Below are 19628 nucleotides of genomic sequence, written 5' to 3' on the forward strand. Positions count from 1 at the left end.
TAAGGTATTTAAATGAAAAAGAAGGCAAAGGTGAAGTGCAGGTTCAGACCCATTACATGTATTGTAGTCCTACTGAAAATTGCCCATATGGGCCTATGTATATAACAACCTGTTAATAAGTGCCTACACTGTTGCAATTAAAATATAAAAGTCCTGCTAAGAAGTGCACATCAAACGTCTAGCAGTTAGTTCTACCCAATCGTGAGTATAGTGCCGTAGATGGTAAGTTTTGGTACTCTCGGATTTAAAGCACAACAGGAATAATGAGAAGTCATTGACCAGTCCATTTCAAAATACGGCAGCTTTGCTAAGCAGTGTTGGAAAAGCCCCATTACAAGTTAAGCACCCCTCCTAAAAAGAGGGATTAGCTTCTCATATTTCCTGCTCATGTGCGTCCTACCAGAAGGGTAAAATGAAATTCAAACCCCACTTTTATTCTATCCTTGTGCAGCCTTGCCAAGTTTCCCAGGTCCACGTGTGTGTGCTGCTTCAGTTCATGTTTTTTTCTGTGAATTATGGAAATTGTAGTCTTGTTTATTCCATTATAAAAATGGACAGCAAGTCCCAGAAGTCTAAGGAAAAATCTGGACTGGAGAAGCACATCACACATGGACCTCGGAAACTTGGCAGCTATGTCTGATCACTGCTGGCACTAGTCAAAGAACCCTCTTTAGATACATAACCTATGTATAAACTTGACACACAAAGCATCTTCATTCATCCCACCAAAGCTTTAAGTAGTAAAAAGCCAGCTCTAGTTTTCTCAACCATGTATTGGTTCAAATCAAACTTTAAAATGATTGATAACTAAAGCTACATTTTAAGCTAACAGCTTATAACTGTAAACTAAATACGTTGCTGCCTTTGAAAGCATAAAGGGATATTTGCCAAACACGGAGAGAAGTGACTTGGGAGAGGGGACAATGAGGATATTAGGGCGAGTCGGGCTTTGAATCACTGGGTTAAGGATACCATAAGACTCCATGTCACTGAGGATGCAGTGTCCCACCCTTGTGATTTTCTTTTCCAAATGTTTTCAAGTGCATTAGTTCAATTGGATCACCTAATGTTAATCAGGACTGCATATCCCATGGGGCATGCATTTGTTACACCTGAAAGCAGAACTAAAGTGCCAGGGCATTGTTGATATGGAGTCATCTGGTAATCTCGACTTGGGGTGTCACGCAGATAGACGGCATCTACACACTCTTTTCACAGGGTGAACTGTCTACCCTGTCAAAAGGTTGGGCCCCAAAGAGATATGCCAAACTCGTTCTGCTGCAAGTTTCAGATACTGGGACACATACAGCGGTGCCTGCACATTGTCTGCTTTCCTTCTGAGCAGCAACGTGCAGGCGAGGGACTTCGTTATTTTAAATTCCAGCTGGGCCTAAAGCAAAGCCCACATTTAATGGGCAATCAGGTAGCCTGGCTGGGAGCTATCTGGCCTCACACCCAGATGCAAATGTAATTGAGGGGAAACAAAGGTTCATAGCTTGCTATTACTTTGCAAGTACTTAAGAGAGGCATCCTGTTGGCTTTTTTCAGTCATATGAGAGATATGCATGCGCTGTAAGAATGTCAGATGTGTTGGTCTGTCCCAGTATTTACACACACTACAGTTTAAATACCACGATTTTGTTTTATTTCTTTTATAGCGCTACAGCACTACTCATCCCAATGCAGGGTGTCAGAGCGCTTTAATCACAGTACACATTATACATTAACAATAAATCATTTATGTGTAAATCAATTTACAGGATGTGTTACATAAAACAGTGAGGGTTACAAGGTGTAGGACTCACATTCCTTCATAGCTTGCTGTGCTATATTAGAAAGATTACAATTTATGAACTGCAACTAAGAAAAGGACAGTGGCGGCTCGCATAGGGAGTGCTGCGGGCGGCTCGTGGGGAAGGGACAGGGTGGGGGGGTAGTGGGGTCGGACATAGGATGGCCAGGAGTAAAGTAAGTAAATACATAAATAAAATGATTTACCTTGCGCTCGCTGAATCGCTGAGTTGGCAAGGTGCAAGGCAAGGTAAATAGTTGTTGTTAGACCTGGCACCATTGGCGTGAGTCTCCCTTCCTTTTTTCGCTGTGTCTCCTCTGTTTTTGCTGGTTATAGATGCTCTGGGCGCTGTGCCACTGCCATTCAGTGCCACAGCGCGAATGCTCCCTTTGTAAAGATGACATATGAATTGGTACATCCATGATTGGCTTATTTGGTTTACCTGTTAGTCCCTAGTAGAGTGGCCTGTGTGTGCCCAGGGCTGGTAAACCGAATGCTGCTGGTGGGCCTGCAGCACTGGTTTGTGCCACCCACAGAAGCAGCTTGTAAAGTGTGTCTCAGACCTGCCACTGCAGTGTCTGCGTGCAGTCCAGAACTGCCATCTTGGCTGTGAAGTGCACCCACTTCCCAGCCCCTAAAGCTTCCCTTGGCATCCTGTAATCCCCCCTTATGATAGAGTGCATTGTATGTGTAAGGTAGGACATGCCCTGTTGTATGTAGCATGTCCATTGTAGTGAATCACACCCAATTTCGTTTTTCACTACTGTAAGGCTACCTGTTCTCCATAGGCTAGAATGGGAGGTCTGAGCTATTACATTCTATAGTCCTAACTGACCCACAGAACATGGTAGAAAAACGAATTTAGTATGCCTGAGCTCAGAATATTAAAATACATCTTTTAGTGAAGGTTATTTTTATATTCTGTATTTGAAACGACCACTTTTAGAGTATAGGTACTTTATTGCCTAAGCCTTCCAGTTTGCTCTGCTATTATGTGTATTGGCTGTCTGGTTTTGGAGGGACAGGGCAGGCTGAGTCAGACCTGGGTTGAATAGAGCGACCTGCCTTGGTGTGAGGGGAGGGGTAGCTCCTGCACTTGAATAGGGCTGTGCCTGGCAAGGTGAATGCTGGCTCCACCTCCCACTGTGCGTCTGAGGCAGACCCCCTCTTTCTGAAAGGAAGGATGCAGCCTGATCAACAAAGTGCTCCAGGGCTGGGCAGAACTGGTTCTGGCTGGGTTCAGAGACTTGGGACCCCTAAGAACAAAGACTTTGGGGGTATAAATATTTGTGCACAAACCCCTACAATTTGTATTGCTCCTGGATAACAAGAAGAACCTCTGTCCGTGTGGCTACAAGAATCTGCAGGAGAAGGACTGTCCTTGTGCTTGTGTGCTGTTTCTGGGACTGGCCTGCAGCTGTTACTACTGGACTTCAAGAAGAGGAAAAGAACTTTGATTGGACTTTTATTTTTGCTACAGCAATCACCCAAGGGCTAGAAGAGAGCTAGCCTCCTGCTGGAGTCTCAGGCACATCAGACTCCACCATCAGCCTCCTGTTTCCTCCCAGCGAGGATTACTATCTGCAGGTGAGGCTCCTGTGTGTTCCAGGGCCTCTAGTTCTACTGCTGAGAAGAGAGCGCTGAAAATCGTCGCTAACCCCCGTTAGCGAGCCGCTGCAGCTGGTGAGCGTGAGAAAAATCGCCGCTCCGCTGTCGCCGAGCGCTCGCTATCTGAAAATCGTCGCAGCTCCTGTCAGCGAGCCTGAAAACGCCCGCTATCCGAAGATCGTCGCAGCACCTGTCTGCGGGCCTGAAAACGCCCACTATCTGGAAATCATCGCAACAGGATCATCGCAGCACGGATGCAGAGCGTTCGCCATTTTCCCCGCATCGCATCCGGATCGTCGCTTCCTCGCGGAGCGCCATCTTTGTCATCGCAGCAAGATCGCACACGCAACAGGCTCGGTGCATCATCCTCCCTTCGCGGCAAGGATTTCATCGCATCACCGGCTTAGCGTGAGGAAGTTTGTCGCTTTGTCCTGCCCGCAACCCAGCGCATCATCCTCCCTTGCGGTAAGGATTCAACGCATCGCTGGTTAGCGTGAGGAAATTTAAAGCTACAACGCCTTAGCGACATTTTTGTTGCTTTGCTCCAGGAACCAGATACTTTGTGAGTAAAAGGGTCGCAGAGACCACTGCCTTGAACTAAACATCATTTTGTGCATCCTGAACTATTTTTTCCTTGCAGCCTTTCTAAAGTAATTATATTTTTATAGTATTGTGGATTTTTTTACTGTTATTGGTCTTGTGATTAAGTCTATATAAAAATACCTATTTTTTATAACTACTTGAGTGGTGTCCATTTGTAGTGTTCCTCATTATATTACTGTGTATGGTCATAAATGCTTCACACACTGCCTCTGAGATAAGCCTAGCTGCTCGTGCTACGTTACCACAGGGTTGAGCAGGGGTTGTCAAAGGGTGTAGGCTGCTTACTCTGACTTAAGAAGAAGGGTCCCTACTTGGACAGTGGCCAGCCATTGCCAACTAGAGACCCCCATTTCTAACAGTTGTATTTATTTATTTACTTACTATACTCCTAGCCATTGTATGTCCGACTCCACTACCCCCCCACCCTGCCCCTCCCACTCCCCACAGTACTCCCTCTGCAAGCCGCCACTGCAAAAGGATCTCCGAGTTAAAAGCAGTAATCCCCTTACCCATTTTCATAAACTAAAACTCTGTCATCTGCCTGTTGCATGATGCACTTTGCAGGAGACATATTAACCCTCTATTCTACTTTGATTAAAAACTGGGAATAGGCAAAGCACAACTCTCCCCAGCAAATATGTTAACCTCCTGAGCTACTTTACAACTATTATTATTCCATGAGATTTACTGGGCACACAAAGATTTCTGCAGCAGATGCCTTAACCCCCACAATATATTTTAAAACCCAGACTTTGCATCCAATTAAGCAGAATAGTTGTACTGCCATGTTTCTCCTTGTTGACAATGTCTTTTTAACAGGGTTTAAAAAACAAACGTATAAGTTGAGGCCTTGATTTTGCATCTGGGTTGCGCAACTTTTTTGGCACAAAGCAGACGTAAACTCATTTGTTAACTATTACAATGAGTTCAAATGTACTCAAGATAATCTGCTAAACTTTGCCGAGATCTGTTGGCTTTGCGGATGATGGTGATGGAATGAACGGCAGACGTGGACCCACCCACGCCGCCGCTGTGCTTCCTGTTTCCTCGATCTCTGTAGACACGCCCACGTGAACAGAACGCCGCCACTGCCGTTCCCTCGTTAGATGCTGGAGCCGAGCTGAGTTCGGGAAACTATACTGCGGGACCAAACGGAGCCTCTCGGAGTGTTTCTGCTGACCTCGGAGGTAAAGGCTGAGCGCCGAGCGCTGTGCGAATTCGCTCTGCCCTGCCCTCTGTTCTACTGACAAACGGAGTTAACAGTGTGTCTGACGTGCCGGAAAGTGTTTGCAACACAACGCTGCTGTTTCTGCTCGGCATCCCCCCATACGGAGCGACTGAAATTCTTGAACTACTGCTGGCACCTACAAAGACGAACTACCGGGGAACCGGGGGCACTGGTTGCTGGACACTGGCCGCTGGCCCGCTCTGCGAGGTAAGGCGCACTGGGTTTTTATCCAGTTCGCACTCGCTGTGCTCGTATTGCGCCCTCCTCTGAGACTCCATGCTGGTGCGCTGTCTGTAAAGCTGGTTGCAAAGCTCCGAAAACTGCAAGGGGGTGAAGGGGGTAAAGCAACGCTGCTGTCCCTGCTCGGTGCCTGCCTTGTCAGCTGTTATATGGAGTGATTAAAGCCGCTGCACCTTTGACGGCGAATAACTGGAAACTGGGGGCATTGACCACCGGACGCTGGTCTGCTGATCTGCTTGCGAGGTAAGGCGCGCTGGGTTTTACCCAGTTCGCGCTCGCTCTGCTGTACTGCACCCTCCTTGCGACTCCTCATCGGTGCATTGACTGTAATCCTGATGGCGATTGCAAAGCTTTGAAAAACTGTGAAGGGGCAAAGCTGACTCTCCCTCCTCATACCCCATGAACCTTGCTCCTCGCTCTCTCACTTAGTAGCGATCTGATAAGCTGTGAAATTTTCCAGAGTATAGTCCAGTGCATTTAAAAGCGTATTTAAAAGATACGTTTCAGATGGCGGCAAGAGTGAGGGGCAAACAGTCCAAGCTAGAGCTGGAAAAGGAGGTTAAGCTCCCAACTCCGATCAGATCTTCATCAACCACAAAAGGAGAGAGAAAAAACAAAAGGAAAAATCAACAAAAAGAAGCCCTAATACAGAAGGCGCTGGAATCCACTGACTTATACAGAAAAAATAAGTATAATGTGTTAAGGAAACAGGCTGAGGATGACGACAACGAGGAAAATGATCAAGAGGAGGGCGAAGAAGGTGAAGAGGTAGAGAGCCTGACCTTGTCTGAGCTATCTGCAGAACTGAGCTTGCTTGCTGTTGGCGACAAAGAAGAGGAAGGTGCGAAAGACAAGGGAACAAGAATGGACCAGGGGGGTAAAAGTATGGAAAAAACGGACAAAACTGTCATGGCTGCTATTATGTCCTCTACTACCTGCCACGAGAGTCGCTCTACCCCGAAACAATACCCTCTCTTTTCAAAACCCCTTCTTCAGCAGGGACAGTCTTCAAGTACTCCTACACACGGGGGGTTAAAGCAGGGGAGTGCAAGTGTCACTTTAGAGCATGATGTCTTCAACACTGTAAGCAGCCCCACAACGCAGAAGATACCGACAAGACTAGAAGATGTTGCATCACCCACACCAACGGTTCCAACTGTGATCTCCTCCAACACTTCCCTTTCCCTCCATCCTCTGCTGCCACCAGCTATAAGCCCAAGCCCAAGCTCAGGCTCAAGCAGCAAGCAAACCATGATAGTTCCAAGTCAAGCCCTAAGCCTAAAGCCTCCCCGATCTCCCAAGTTGACGGCTTGCTTGCTCTTCCGAGTGCTACAAAAGCAAACACGATGGAAGATATCCTAGTTACTATCCTCCAGGAACTAAGAGACTTTAAATCCTCTCAGGCTCAGGAAATTTCACTCTTACACAGCAGGCTTACGAAGATGGAGGAGTGCCTTGGCAACATTCCTTTGAGGGTCTCTGAAGCCGAAGTTCGGATATCTTCTCTAGAGGACTCTTTAACTACAATTCAGAAAAATCTCGCGGAGGCTAATAGAGAGAAATCCCACTTAGAGGAAAAACTCCAGGACCTTGAGAATTATAATAGGACATCTAATCTACGACTTGTAGGCATACCAGAGGGCCTTGAAGATAAGGATGTAGTCAGGTGGACAGACTCTTTATTGAAAAAAGCTATCCCTGAGCTGCAAGGTGACCTGACTATCACAAGGGCGCACAGAGTCCCTGCACATAAACCTAATAACTTGAAATACCCCCGTACAATTCTGCTTAATTTTTCAGACTTTAGGGTAAAAGAAAAAATTCTAAATACCGCATTTTCTAAAAGAACTTTTAACGTGGAGGGGGTGAATAATTTTCAAATTTTTGGCGATATGTCGGCAGCATCTGCTTACAGACGCAGGGACTTTGTGAAGCTAATCGACTCCTTTAAGAGCAAGGGAGCCCACGCCATGATAGTGCAGCAATCGAAACTCAAAGTCTTGGCTAAAGGAAATTTTTTTATATTCTCGGTCTTTCATGAAGCCCAGACATTCCTCGACGGCTTCGGGGGGTAATTAAATAAGTTGCTGATTCTTGCTGAAGTTATTATTACCTTAGGGCGGACACATGATGGAAACAGGAAGCACACAAGGATGCAATGAGATGGCATCCAAAAAGAAGACACAACAGAGAAGGACGGAAGTGGGACACTGGGGTTTCCGTCCACTCAAGGGGGGAAAAAAGAGAGTTCAAAGGCAATATGTTTTTTCACACTTTAATGACTACGGTATGAGCATGGTTATTCTTTTTTTTTTTTTCTCTCTTCTCATCTTGCACAAATAATATCTCGCACTCGTCATTTTTGTCCATATGGATCATGTTAAGATGACAAGACCCAAAAAGTATATCTGCCTATTTTGCACTAGGGGGGGCTTAAAACCTTCAAGCCCGTGCTGCTATTTGTACTATTTTGCTGCTTATCTGCATATTTGCACAGACAACGGTATTCTTTTTTTTATCTGATGATATTATATATTTATACGGTCTACTTTTTATATAAGATAAGATTTTACAATGTGTTGTCCATCTTCATGTCTTGCATAATGAATGGTATGTTTCCTCAAATAACATCACCTTACACTCTTGCTGCTCACTTGCATATTTGCACATTGAAATTTAGACTCTGCATGTATTGCTCTTTACTATTATATATGTTGCTGCTGCTGTCTGTACATTTGCACATTTGCCCATTTGCACACTTCCATATTAGCTGAGGGTTACGTCCAATATCTTGAACATCAAATAACATGGTGAAATGTATTTCTTTAAATGTTAATGGCCTGAATAACGTTCGTAAAAGGAACGCTATTGAGTGCTGGTTGAAAAAGCTTGTACCAGACGTTATCTATTTCCAAGAAACCCATCACAAAGATCAGGCAGAGTCAGCTAAACTCTTCAAAAGCTGGGCGGGCTATAACATATCTGCTCCTGCCGGGATGGCCCAGAGAGGAGTTTCCATATTAATAGGGAGACATGTAGGTTTTAATCTCGAAGGGACGTGCATAGACCCCAGAGGTAGATGGGCAGTTGCATACGGTAAATTAAACAATGTTAATGTTATCCTTGCCACAATCTATGCACCAATTTTGGACGACCCTCAAGCTATTCTACAGGTTAAGCAGGCATTAACCGGTCTTTCTGGGCCAATAATTTGGGGGGGGCGATTTTAATCTATTACAAAACCCCCGATTGGATTCTTCCAAGAAAGACCGCCGACAGAATAAACCCCAAGTTGCCTTAGCTGTCCAAAGTTGTAAAATTGACCTAGATGTTACTGACCATTGACGTAACTTAAATCCTACCAAGCGCGAGTATACATGCCACTCAGCAAAATATAATTCTGCGTCGAGGCTAGATTTTTTTCTATCATCCCATGACCTAGAATTATATAACTACGCCTATCTACCTAACGCTTTTTCAGACCATGCAGCTATTTGCATGGAGGTCAATTTGGGGAATTATGAAGCAAGACCTACAAGTATATGGTTTTTTAATAAACTTAACCTTCTTGACCAACAATGGTGCACGGATATTAATGAAAAGATAGAGCAATTTTTTATACAGAATAGAGGTACAGCCCCATTAAATATAATCTGGGATGCATTTAAAGCCACTTTACGTGGAATAATTACATCTAAAGAAATTCCCAAGCTCAAGGCAAGAAGGGAGGAGAAAACCAAACTCCAAACTGAACTCTCGCAGGCAACCCAAGAGCACTACAGGGTCAGATCTATGATCTCTGGACACAAACTCCACGAGGCGAAGTGCAGGATGAAGGATTTTTATTATGATTTAGGTGAGATAAATAGTAATTCACAAGCACAAAAGATTTATGAGGAGAGTGAATATACAGGAAAGCTGCTGGCCTGGCAATCTAAAGAAAAGCAGGTGCGTAATAGAATAGATCAGCTAATAGATCCCATCACTAAAATACGAGTTAAGACCACCATTTCCATCGGTGAGTTGTTTTTAAAACACTATGAGGGGATATATCAAGCGACTGAGGGGGCTACACCTAACTCTATCACAGAATTTCTAGAGCCACTTGAAATACCTAAAATAGATGCTGAGGGTAAGAATTCCCTTACACAGGATTTTACACTATTAGAATTAGATGAAGTGATAAGAGTCCTTCCCCAATGGCAAGGCCAACGGTGAGGATGGCCTTCCCATTGAATTTTTAAAAAGATTTGGGGGAACATTACGTAAGGAACTTCTGAAATTAATTAATAACTTACTTCAAGGAAGTCCCCCACCGGACTCCTTTCATACAGCGGTGGTGGTCAATATTTTAAAAAAAGGAAAGGACAAGGAAAATATAAATTCAACTAGACCAATTAGCCTTCTGAATACAGATTACAAACTTTTTACAAAACTTTTAGCAAATCGATTAAATAAAATAGTAGGGTCTCTGGTAGCACATGATCAGTGTGGTTTTATTGCAGGCAGGCATCTCCATTCCAACACTACATTTTTACTGGAGGCACTAGATTATTTTAAAACTAATAAGGTGAAGGCTCAAATTTGGTTTTTAGATGCGGAGAAAGCCTTCGATCTAGTGTCTTGGGATTGCCTGTTTGCAATTTTACGTAGTTTTAATTTCTCGAATGTTTTTATTTTCTCTTTTACGACAATTGTATATGAATTCTAGGGCACAAATTATCATCAATAATACTAATATTGGGTCCTGTGAGGTTTCTAGAGGCACGCGACAAGGATGCCCCTTGTCGCCAATTTTATTTGCATTATTTATTGGACCTCTAGCGATCGCCATCAGGAATATCAAAGCTGACACTGCCCCAATATTAGGAATGACAAACATAAAATTATATGCGGACGATATTGCCCTTTTCCTAGACTCTAAACCCTCAAGTCAACTGAAGATTTTAAAAATCTTCACTGACTTTCAAAAGCTTGGGGGTTATAAAATTAATGTAAACAAAACGGAAATTATTCTACTTAACTGCACTATAAACACTTTAGCTCCAGAATTCAGGCGGATATACAGCACGGATCCAAAGAGATATCTTGGAATACTTATATCGGATAGCCCAGATGATCTCTTTTCACTTAATTTTTTACCTTTATTAAAAAAGGTGGGCTCACTTTTAGATCGTTGGAATTTACTACCCCTGTCTCTTATGGGGTGGGCATCGCTAATTCGAATGTCGGTGTTACCCCTTTTCAATTTCCTTTTTAGCGCAATTCCCTGTGCAATCCAGGCCTCTTACTTTAAAAAAATAGAAGCTTTGATCTCCTCTTTCTTATGGGCAAAAAAATCTCCCAGACTAGCACTGAGCACTTTATATTTATCATCTACACAAGGAGGGCTGTCCCTCCCAAATATCAAAGAATATTATTTCGCGTCTTTTGCACATTATAGCCACAGGTTTTTAGGTCTCGCGAGCCAAAGGCTCGAAGAGACATTTTATATCTGGGCTTTTCAAAGTGCTGCCGTGGCCTAAAGCTACAGTGCACGTGAACGTGCACGCGCGCAACGCCATGTGTCTTTCCTCCGTAGCGATCGTAATCACGATCACTTTCACTTTCGCGGGCTCCTCTGTTGCTGGCATTCCCCCCTCCCTTCTCGCCCAGCCCTTCTTGTTTCTTCTTCTCATTTTCACGGACGCATGGGAAGGCTCTCCTTACAGCACAGCTGCTCTCCCTGCTTTTCCATGTTGAGTGTGAGTGAAAACAGGGCTGTAAATTTTGCCACAGTGCCCACTGTCATGATTTATTAATCGTGCACCTTTTATCTGCTCAGCACCGTGCCCCACAGCTGGTCATCGGCACTCAATGAGAAGCCTCAAGCACAGCTCTTGATGGTGCCTCCTCCAGGTCTGGCCTTCGCAGCCTACTTGTGGAATTCACATCCCGCCGAAGCCCCGCCTCCCGGCTCTTCCAGCGGGCTGCTTCATGTAAACAACCCTCTGCTCTATTTACAATCACTTGACTGGACGGGACTCGTGCCAGGATCCGTCGTGAAAATAACAGTGCACAACACAGTAAAACCAACAGTCAGGGATTGGCAATTCAAAGAAACGCACAATGTCACAGATGGCACTTACGGCACTGCAAGGACTCCGGTATGTGAAGCCTCGAGCACACCTGGCCCGTCCACCCGATCTGGGCATAGCAGCGTAGTAATGGAATTTGCGATCTGCTGAAGTACCGCCTACCGGCTCCTCATGCTGGCTGCTTCACTGAAACAACCCTTTGCTATATTTACAATCACTTGTTTATTTAAATGGCTGCCAAGGGTAACTGAAGATGCCGATCTTTGGGGGTGATGGAGAGGACCCTGTACCATTTACTGCTTGTGCTAAAGGCCAGCCTTCAGTCCCTTTCTCGTGGGGCCTCCGTCTGTGTTCTTTCTTTCCTGTCTGAGCCAACACTTTTCGTGTTCACGCTCAGATCGATATGTCCTGTCATGATTAATACCCGCAGCTCATCTTTCCGGCAAATTGAGGCAACAGTAGCTGCTTCCAATTGGATGTAGGATTGTGGTTTTATTCTCCAGAGAGCAACACCACGTCGGGTTTGAGCTCGTAGGATGCGCAGGTTGCTGCTGTTTGTACTTATAAGTAACAGGTTCAAGGCTCTCTTTGCCTTTTGGTTCTTTTTTTACTACATTTTTGGTGTGTGTTATTTACATGAGTAGACGCCCTAGATGGCTGTTAGAGACAGCGATCTGACATGTGGCTGACTCTGCTGCAGTTTTTGAACATTCAAGGGCACCGACCTGACACGATGGAGTCTTCCATAGCTCTCGTGGCTTTCAGAGACACCAGCAGCAGCAAGGCCAGTCTGCTTCACCCTGGGAGCAAATAAAAGCCACGCCCAAATAAAGCAGGGATAACACCAGAATGTGTTGCCTATTTTTCATAGTTCTACTTAAATCGACTAACCAACCTACAGTTATGGCCGAACTGAGAACACAAATTACCCTAGCCCATTTGGGCCCTTGGGGGAAGGGGTCAGGCAAGGATGCAGGTGTGAAGAATATTGCTTAACTAAACCGGCCCCTAACACTACTGCTTTTGTTACAGGGGCCGATATAGCAGCACTGCCGCAAAACCGGCACCCAGTAACAAAACAGGGCCCCGTGGCTTCAAACCACCATTCCAGCCTCCCGGGGAAACCCCCGATGCCCGCTATGGCCTGTCTGGTCCTGCCGAGATATTTTAGCTGTCCGCTCATCCCCATCTCCAGAGGGTCTGACACTGCGAAAGTCTCTTCCTGGGTATGGCAAAAGGGGCATTGCTGGCCCGGAAATGGGACACAGCACTGTGGCAGTAGATTGGAGGTTAGTGCCCCTTCTTCTTCTGTCTGTTGGAAACGCGCTGGCACTAGTACCTGCACTGCAGGCTGAGGCCTCAAACTTAAGCTTTCTGTCCCTTGAGCGTGCCTTAAAGCAACAGTGATGACTTGCTTCGAGGGAAGTCCCCTTTGCACACACTGAAACATGCCTGCTCTCTTTTAATATTTATATATCGAAAATTAACCAAGTGGACTAATGTATCTGTTCGATCCCCGGCGCCGGCAGCAGATTAGCCCAGCACCATGTGACTCTGGGCAATAGCTTGCTTAATCTTCCCGACGGCCCACAGCGCCTAGAGACCCTTAAGGGTGAGTGTTTGCGCTTTACAAATGTGGATATTATTATATTATCTGTTGCCAAAATAGATTTAACATCAGCAGTATAGAATGTACAAAGATAAGTGGCAGTAGCCCCTCCAATTTAGAGCTGACAGACTTTTTCAAAGTGTAATGTTACAAATGAGTGTTAAATGTAGTTTTCATTCAAGGGGTAATAATAAAAGATGAGTAAGTTCAGGTTTTCTAGTACTTTCATTATGTTGGCTGGCATGCCTGTGCACTCACATTTGCTTCCTTCCTTGGAAGACTGTTAGAAGCTTCTCAACAAACGAGCTTTATTGCATCATTAATACAACCGGTGTCCAACCACTTTTATCTAAACAGAACGCAAACCCTCCCCTGCTGTGTTCAGAAAAGAAGGCACAGAAACACTTTTATAGAGATTGCAATCTGTGCCAGAGCAGGAATTCAGGAGCAGTTCAGTGGGTTTATGTGAAAATGATTGTGTGAATGCTGATCAGAATTAAACAATGTAAGGCCTATCCTGGTGAACATTGCTGAATGCATCAACATAAAATTATAATATCTGCATACTCTCTAGTGCTTAATTCTGCTATAGCTCACCGCGCTCATAAGAAGTGTGCTCCTTTGTGATTAACGTTTTTTACTCAAGCTATTTCAATTTTTGGATAAAATTACACTTCAAAAATATAACAGGAGGTCTAGTATGATTTATTTTTTCCTCTGCTCGCCTGGATACCATATGGCATACTTGGATGTGGATAACACCCAATACCACACAATTTAACACCACACAATTCACCAAAACATAAATCAACACCACCCTATATATTTACACTCCACATAATACCATTTCGGTCGGTCTCAGGGCTTGAAAGGCAGGATTCCTTTTCATGCTCTGACCTCTCACTGGAGATTGACAGTGAGGTATCACTCACCATGTGGTTATACACATATCTTAACAAGCATTTGCAATGCAATATGTCTCGCATTTACGAGAGTCTTGTAGATGCGACACCTATTGCATTGCAAATGGTTGTTTATAAAATGCTGATGCGATTAACTTTAATTTCGACCGTGCTCCTTTCTTTAGACGAGCCATGTCTAAAGAATGGGGCGTGGCTGCTGTTAAAGTGAAAGTGGGGTATGGGGCGCTTTTACAAAAAAAAGCATTTGTTTGTCGAGTTGACAACAAATGGTTTTTTTTAATAAAAGCGCCCCATGCCGCGCTTTCACTTTAATGGAGACAATGCCCCTTTCCTTAGACTTGGCTCATTTAAGGAAAGGGATGCAGCCACCATTAAAGTGTAAGAGTGGCATGGGGCAATTTAAACAAGCATTTGCAATGCAATAGGTCTCGCAGTTATACGAGTTTGAGCTATTGGCATTATAAATGACTGTGCCTTTTATTTATGTTTTAAAAAAACCAAACTGAAATAAAAAGCATTGTCATTTACAATGCCAATAGCTCAAACTCCTATAAATGCGAGACCTATTGCATTGCAAATGCTTGTTTTCTTAGATTCTCATGAGACAGATAATTTTTTTATGAAAAGGATGTTGTTGGAATTGAAAATCCATGATCCAGTCAGAACCACGAAAGATCCAAAAAAAAGTACGATATAAATCCCTCCAGTGGATTTTCAAGGTGAAAACCCAGTTTTTTAAATTTTATGACTTACCCATTTTAAGTAATAAGACAAATTTAATACATTTTAGCTTGGGAGATGCTTGCTGTATGGACAAAAATATATTACTGTTTGGAAGGAGAATGGTTTTGAGAAAATTGAAGACTTCCTGCTGGGAAATAGGTGGAAATCTTGGGATGAAATTCATAGCCAGTTAATCCACTCGCACTTAATGCTGAACTGGTCCTTTATTAGGATAAATCCAAAACTCAGAGAACTTAATATAGGAAATGTATTCAATAAAGAAAATATTTCCACTATCTTTAATAATAAAATACAAAAGAAAATGAGTATCTGGATTAAAATATTAAAAGAAAGTAAGGACCAGGACCTCTACAGCAAGATTACTGAAAAATGGGAAAAGAGGGAAGATATTACAATTAATCAACAGGTATGGGACAAAATAAATAAATTCAATAAAACCATCTTATGAGGAGCAAATTTTAAACGTATGCAATTTTACAACAAATGGTTAATATATAGAACCCCGTCCTTTTTACATAATATCTTCCCTCAAGTAGCCGACAAATGCTTCCGATGTGATGAAAAAGGCACTTGGAAACACATTGTCTGGGAGTGTCCAAAAATCCAGGTTTTATGGAAGGAAATAGAAAAATATCTTTCAATCGTTCTCAAAACTAATATTGTATTTGATGATCTAATTCCACTCCTAGGTTGCTCTCCTATCCACACCCAACATGATGAGTCCCTTTTTATAGCTTCTTTAATAGCTAAATCCCTCATATTACAGTCCTGGAAAACAGATCTTGTTCCATCCTTCGAGGCATGGAAGACAAAACGACTCCGAATCCAGGGTAGGGAAAGAAAATATGCTCTTAGATCAGGGGCTCTCAAAAAATATGATAAATATTGGAGTGTGTTTGATCTTTAAATTTGTCCTCCTATTACTTAACCAGATTTATACTTTTTCGAGAACATCTATTTGTCTACTAGTCTATTACGATTGTCTTGACTCCGCACGCTGCACTTTATAACTCAGCTCTGGAATATTAACTGAGAAGACGCTCATTGTATTTAAATGCTACGTACTGTTTTTATTCTAACAAAATCGATTGAATATCAATGACAGTCGATTGATCGTTTGCTTTTACACAACCCTGCACTTTACAATTTAAATGTTAAAATGACAATCTGCATGAATGTTTTTAGTACTCTCTTTCTCGTACTGCATTAATTGGATTTCAACTGTATTCTGTTTTCTTTATTGTATTGTTATATTTGAACTCTCAATAAAAAAAAAAAAAGATAATCTGCTAAACACATGTGTGAGATCTTAAGATCTGATGTCACTTCTTGTGATGTCACTTCCTGTGAGGTAATAGGTTGTGATGTCACGTGCTGTGATGTCACTTACATACTGCCTAACTTGATTTGTCCCAACCACTTCTTTTTTAGGACTTGTACCCTGGGGTGTCAACTTTTGCTTCACCCAGGGTACAAGTTGACCACATGCCGGACTGAGATGGAGAAAAATGACTCATGTTTTTAACATTTGTGCTGGGTATTGTGGGGAATGGAGAATGCTATGGCTTTTCCTCCTTTGGACATGTGCTCCCTGCTCAGCTCTAAGATACTGTGATGCGTACGGGAAAGCAGGGAGTTAAAGAATATGAAGAGTTTGACAGATGCCGGGAGGAGTTAAGCTAAGACATTGTGTGCCCAAGATAACACCGGGGACTGCCCAGGATGCCACTTGGAGATTATGCCACTGGGTGATGGTACCCTGGTTGCCACCGGTGATGGTATCCAAGATGCCATTGGAGGCAGCTTTCAAGGATGCCACTAGGGATTGTGCCCCGGGTGGTACTGGGTTGGAGAGTTTGAACACTCTTCTGATATCACCGAGGAAGAAATTAGATACCTGGGATGCTCTTGGCATAGCTCGACGCACACTTGCAGCTCTCTTTCTTCACCTCGGGGAAGGGGTCCACGATGGTTCGCTGCAGGATCCTCACCATCTCGTCCAGGTAAGGAGCCAGACGTGCCCCGCACAACTCCACCGTTAGAGAAAGCAGCTGCACTAGGCCGAGCCGCAGTTCCTCCGAGGGCTCCACAAGGGTGGGCTGACCCAAGCGTTGCTGAAGGGCGGGCATGAGGTAGGGCAGAGTTTGCTGAGGTTTGGGAAGACAGCGCAGTCCCTCTGTGAGCACTTCCAGACTAAGCTCCCGGCAGCTCTCAGCAGGGTCTGTCAGGCACCGCAGCAGCGAGGTCAAAAGAGAACTAAACACCTCTTGCAGTGCAAGGCCAGACAGTCCGGGGTCCAGCAGTGCTTGCCGCAGGCCGCACAGCCCCCGACGCCGGGTTGCTTTATTGTCATCCTGCAGGCAGTTTAAGTGTCGAGCCAGTGTCTGCAACACCTCCGTCGGCGCCCGACTTTCACCGGCCTGCGGAGCCTCTACAGTTCCCTGGTTGTCTGAAACCTGAACAACACCCATGGCTTCACTGCTTTCTGCTACCGGATTCGCCGCCATGCTGTTTCCTCGGTAACCAAGGGACTCACAGCGTATCCAACGCTTCTTCCGACAGACATCTTGGAAACTAGACCGCGTACCTGTATATGCGTTAAAAAAAAAAAGTCTCAGAGGGTGCCATTTTGGGTGTAGGTAATAGTTCAATCGTCCAATGGAAGCAGTGAGCTGTGCTGTTAGTCCAATCACTAACGAGGACCCGGCACATCGTCTACGTGTTCTTCGTCCTTGTACAAAACGTGATTGTTCGGTCTAGTTCTTAAGATGTGTTCTAATTAGGCTTCACAGACGCTTTACGGCAAAGTGTGTTTCATTCGAGTCAAAGTGACGCTATTTATCGTTCACATGAGGGCTTTTACGACATACTCTAGAAGTTGACATTTTTTGACAGAAACAGTACTGAAAACTAGGCGCACACATTAACGTATTGGCTAATAGATTAGCAATGCCAAAGTTGAATTTGAGTGGAGATTTTCCCCACTGGAAGAGCATAGTTCTCCAACTATACTAGAGAACGAAAATACTTTGCTATATTTCGCAATCCTAGTCACTGCACTGGGAAAATACTGGCATGTATTTATAGTGATAAGATGTCCAAGCTTGTGACAGAAAGCACTGTGAATATGTAAGTCATTTAATAAAAGATGTTTTATTACACACAGTATAAATGGGCTGTCGCAAAGAGTGCAAAAAAATATATTTAAATGTTTACAGTGCTTTCAAAAGTTATTAGTAATACACTGACTGAATCTAGTGCAGGCCTTTTTTTTTTTATAGGTTTCCATTTAAAAGACAAATTCCAGATTCTATCAATTAAAGTCTATACTTGACAATGACAATGTTTTTTTCTCAGTACCAGTATGCTTGTAAGCAAGTTCCCTAGAAATAGAAGGACAACATGGATAGAGAGGGGTATTTCCAATAAAGAACCGTTTTGTATGATTACCTGTCTCTACATTTTCCTTTGTGTGAAGAAAAAGGAGAACCCAACAGGTTACAGCGCTGTAGTGGCAGCTATAAATTCATATTTTTTAAGCACCAGGTAACGCAAACTATGGTAGAGCTATCAAACGCCAATTAAAGTCAGTGGGAGAGGAGTTGATTTTAAATTTCAATACAAGTTTGGGAAAAGTGACAAGCTAATGTGAACTAACTGACCATAAAGATGCAGTGAGGGCCATGTTGACCCAAGGATGCTGGTTTGCCAAGCTTGGGCCTCCAACATGTCTATAATCAGTGCTTGAAGTCGCATGATGTTCAACATACCTTGGCAACCCACTTGGAAAATGCGCTTGCAGAGGTCTGTGTCTAGCATGATCCGACTGACAGAATTGTTGCAGAGAGAACACATGATGGGCAAGCAAGAAGGTCTATTATGCTGTTGTATTCCGTGGTTTATTGTTTTTTTCCTTTTCATTTTGACTTGTGCTAGCATCAGAGATGGTAATAACACTGGTGTGACAGGAGGAGGAGGATAGTTTGGAGAGGGTAATGTGCATTCTGGGGCTAGCAAACAAACAATAAGACAATAAACTAAGGGCATCATTGCGATGCCAGTCGGACTCTTGTCCGACCGGCACCATAGAGGATGCGCGAACGCCCAACAAGGAGTCCGAGGTCCCGCTGCCCTTTTTAAAATGCGACTGCCTTCACGGTGGTTGGACTGTGTATATTTCCTATTTTGGCTTGTGCTGCGGGCTGCAGCACAAGCTGCAATAATCAGTCAATGGCTTGTAAAGCATCACTACTCACCCGTAAGGGTTTTAGGGCGCTGGGGTGGGGTCTGGGGGGAAGGGAGGAGCTGCTGGTCCATCAAAGATGCTCTGGTTCAGTCAAAGAGCCAGGTCTTGAGGTCCTTCCTGAATTGAGGCAGTGACGGTGATTGCCTGAGGTGGAGAGGCAAGGTGTTCCTGGTCTTCGCTGCGAGGTAGGAGTAGGATCTTCCTCCGGCTGTAGTCTTCTGGATACGTGTGATGGTAGCCAGGGCCATTTGGGCGGAGCGGAGGTCTCTGGTGGGTACATGGAATGCGAGGCAGTGGTTGAGGTATGCAGGTCCCGCATCGTGTAGGGCTTTGTAGACGTGTGTGTGGAGCTTGAAGGTGATTTCTTTGTTGACTGGGAGACAGTGGAGATCTTTGAGCTGGCTGGTGATGTGGCTGTGGCGGGTAATGTTGAGGATGAGTCTGGCGGAGAAGTTCTGGATGTTCAGCAGTTTCTTTAGGAGTTTCTGGGTGATGCCAGCATAGAGTGTGATGCCGTAGTCGATTCTGCTGCTGACAAGTGCATAGGTGACCATTTTT

The 19628-nt window shown here is 44.1% G+C and overlaps 1 protein-coding gene across 2 annotated transcripts in view; it reads right to left on the reverse strand.

Moving 5' to 3' along the window:
• The window catches only part of DNAAF5 (dynein axonemal assembly factor 5), a 242131-nt gene extending 224755 nt beyond the window's left edge, over window positions 1–17376 (reverse strand). For both annotated transcript variants that reach the window (XM_085629321.1, XM_085629320.1), the window contains exon 1: window positions 16722–17376. In XM_085629321.1, the coding sequence (XP_085485447.1) occupies window positions 16722–17331 (610 nt within the window). In that variant the 5' untranslated portion in view covers window positions 17332–17376. The remainder of the gene's footprint in view (window positions 1–16721) is intronic.
• Window positions 17377–19628: the final 2252 nt, after the last annotated feature.

This window comes from Triturus cristatus, chromosome 10, assembly GCF_964204655.1.
Source record: "Triturus cristatus chromosome 10, aTriCri1.1, whole genome shotgun sequence".
Lineage (NCBI taxonomy): Eukaryota > Metazoa > Chordata > Amphibia > Caudata > Salamandridae > Triturus > Triturus cristatus.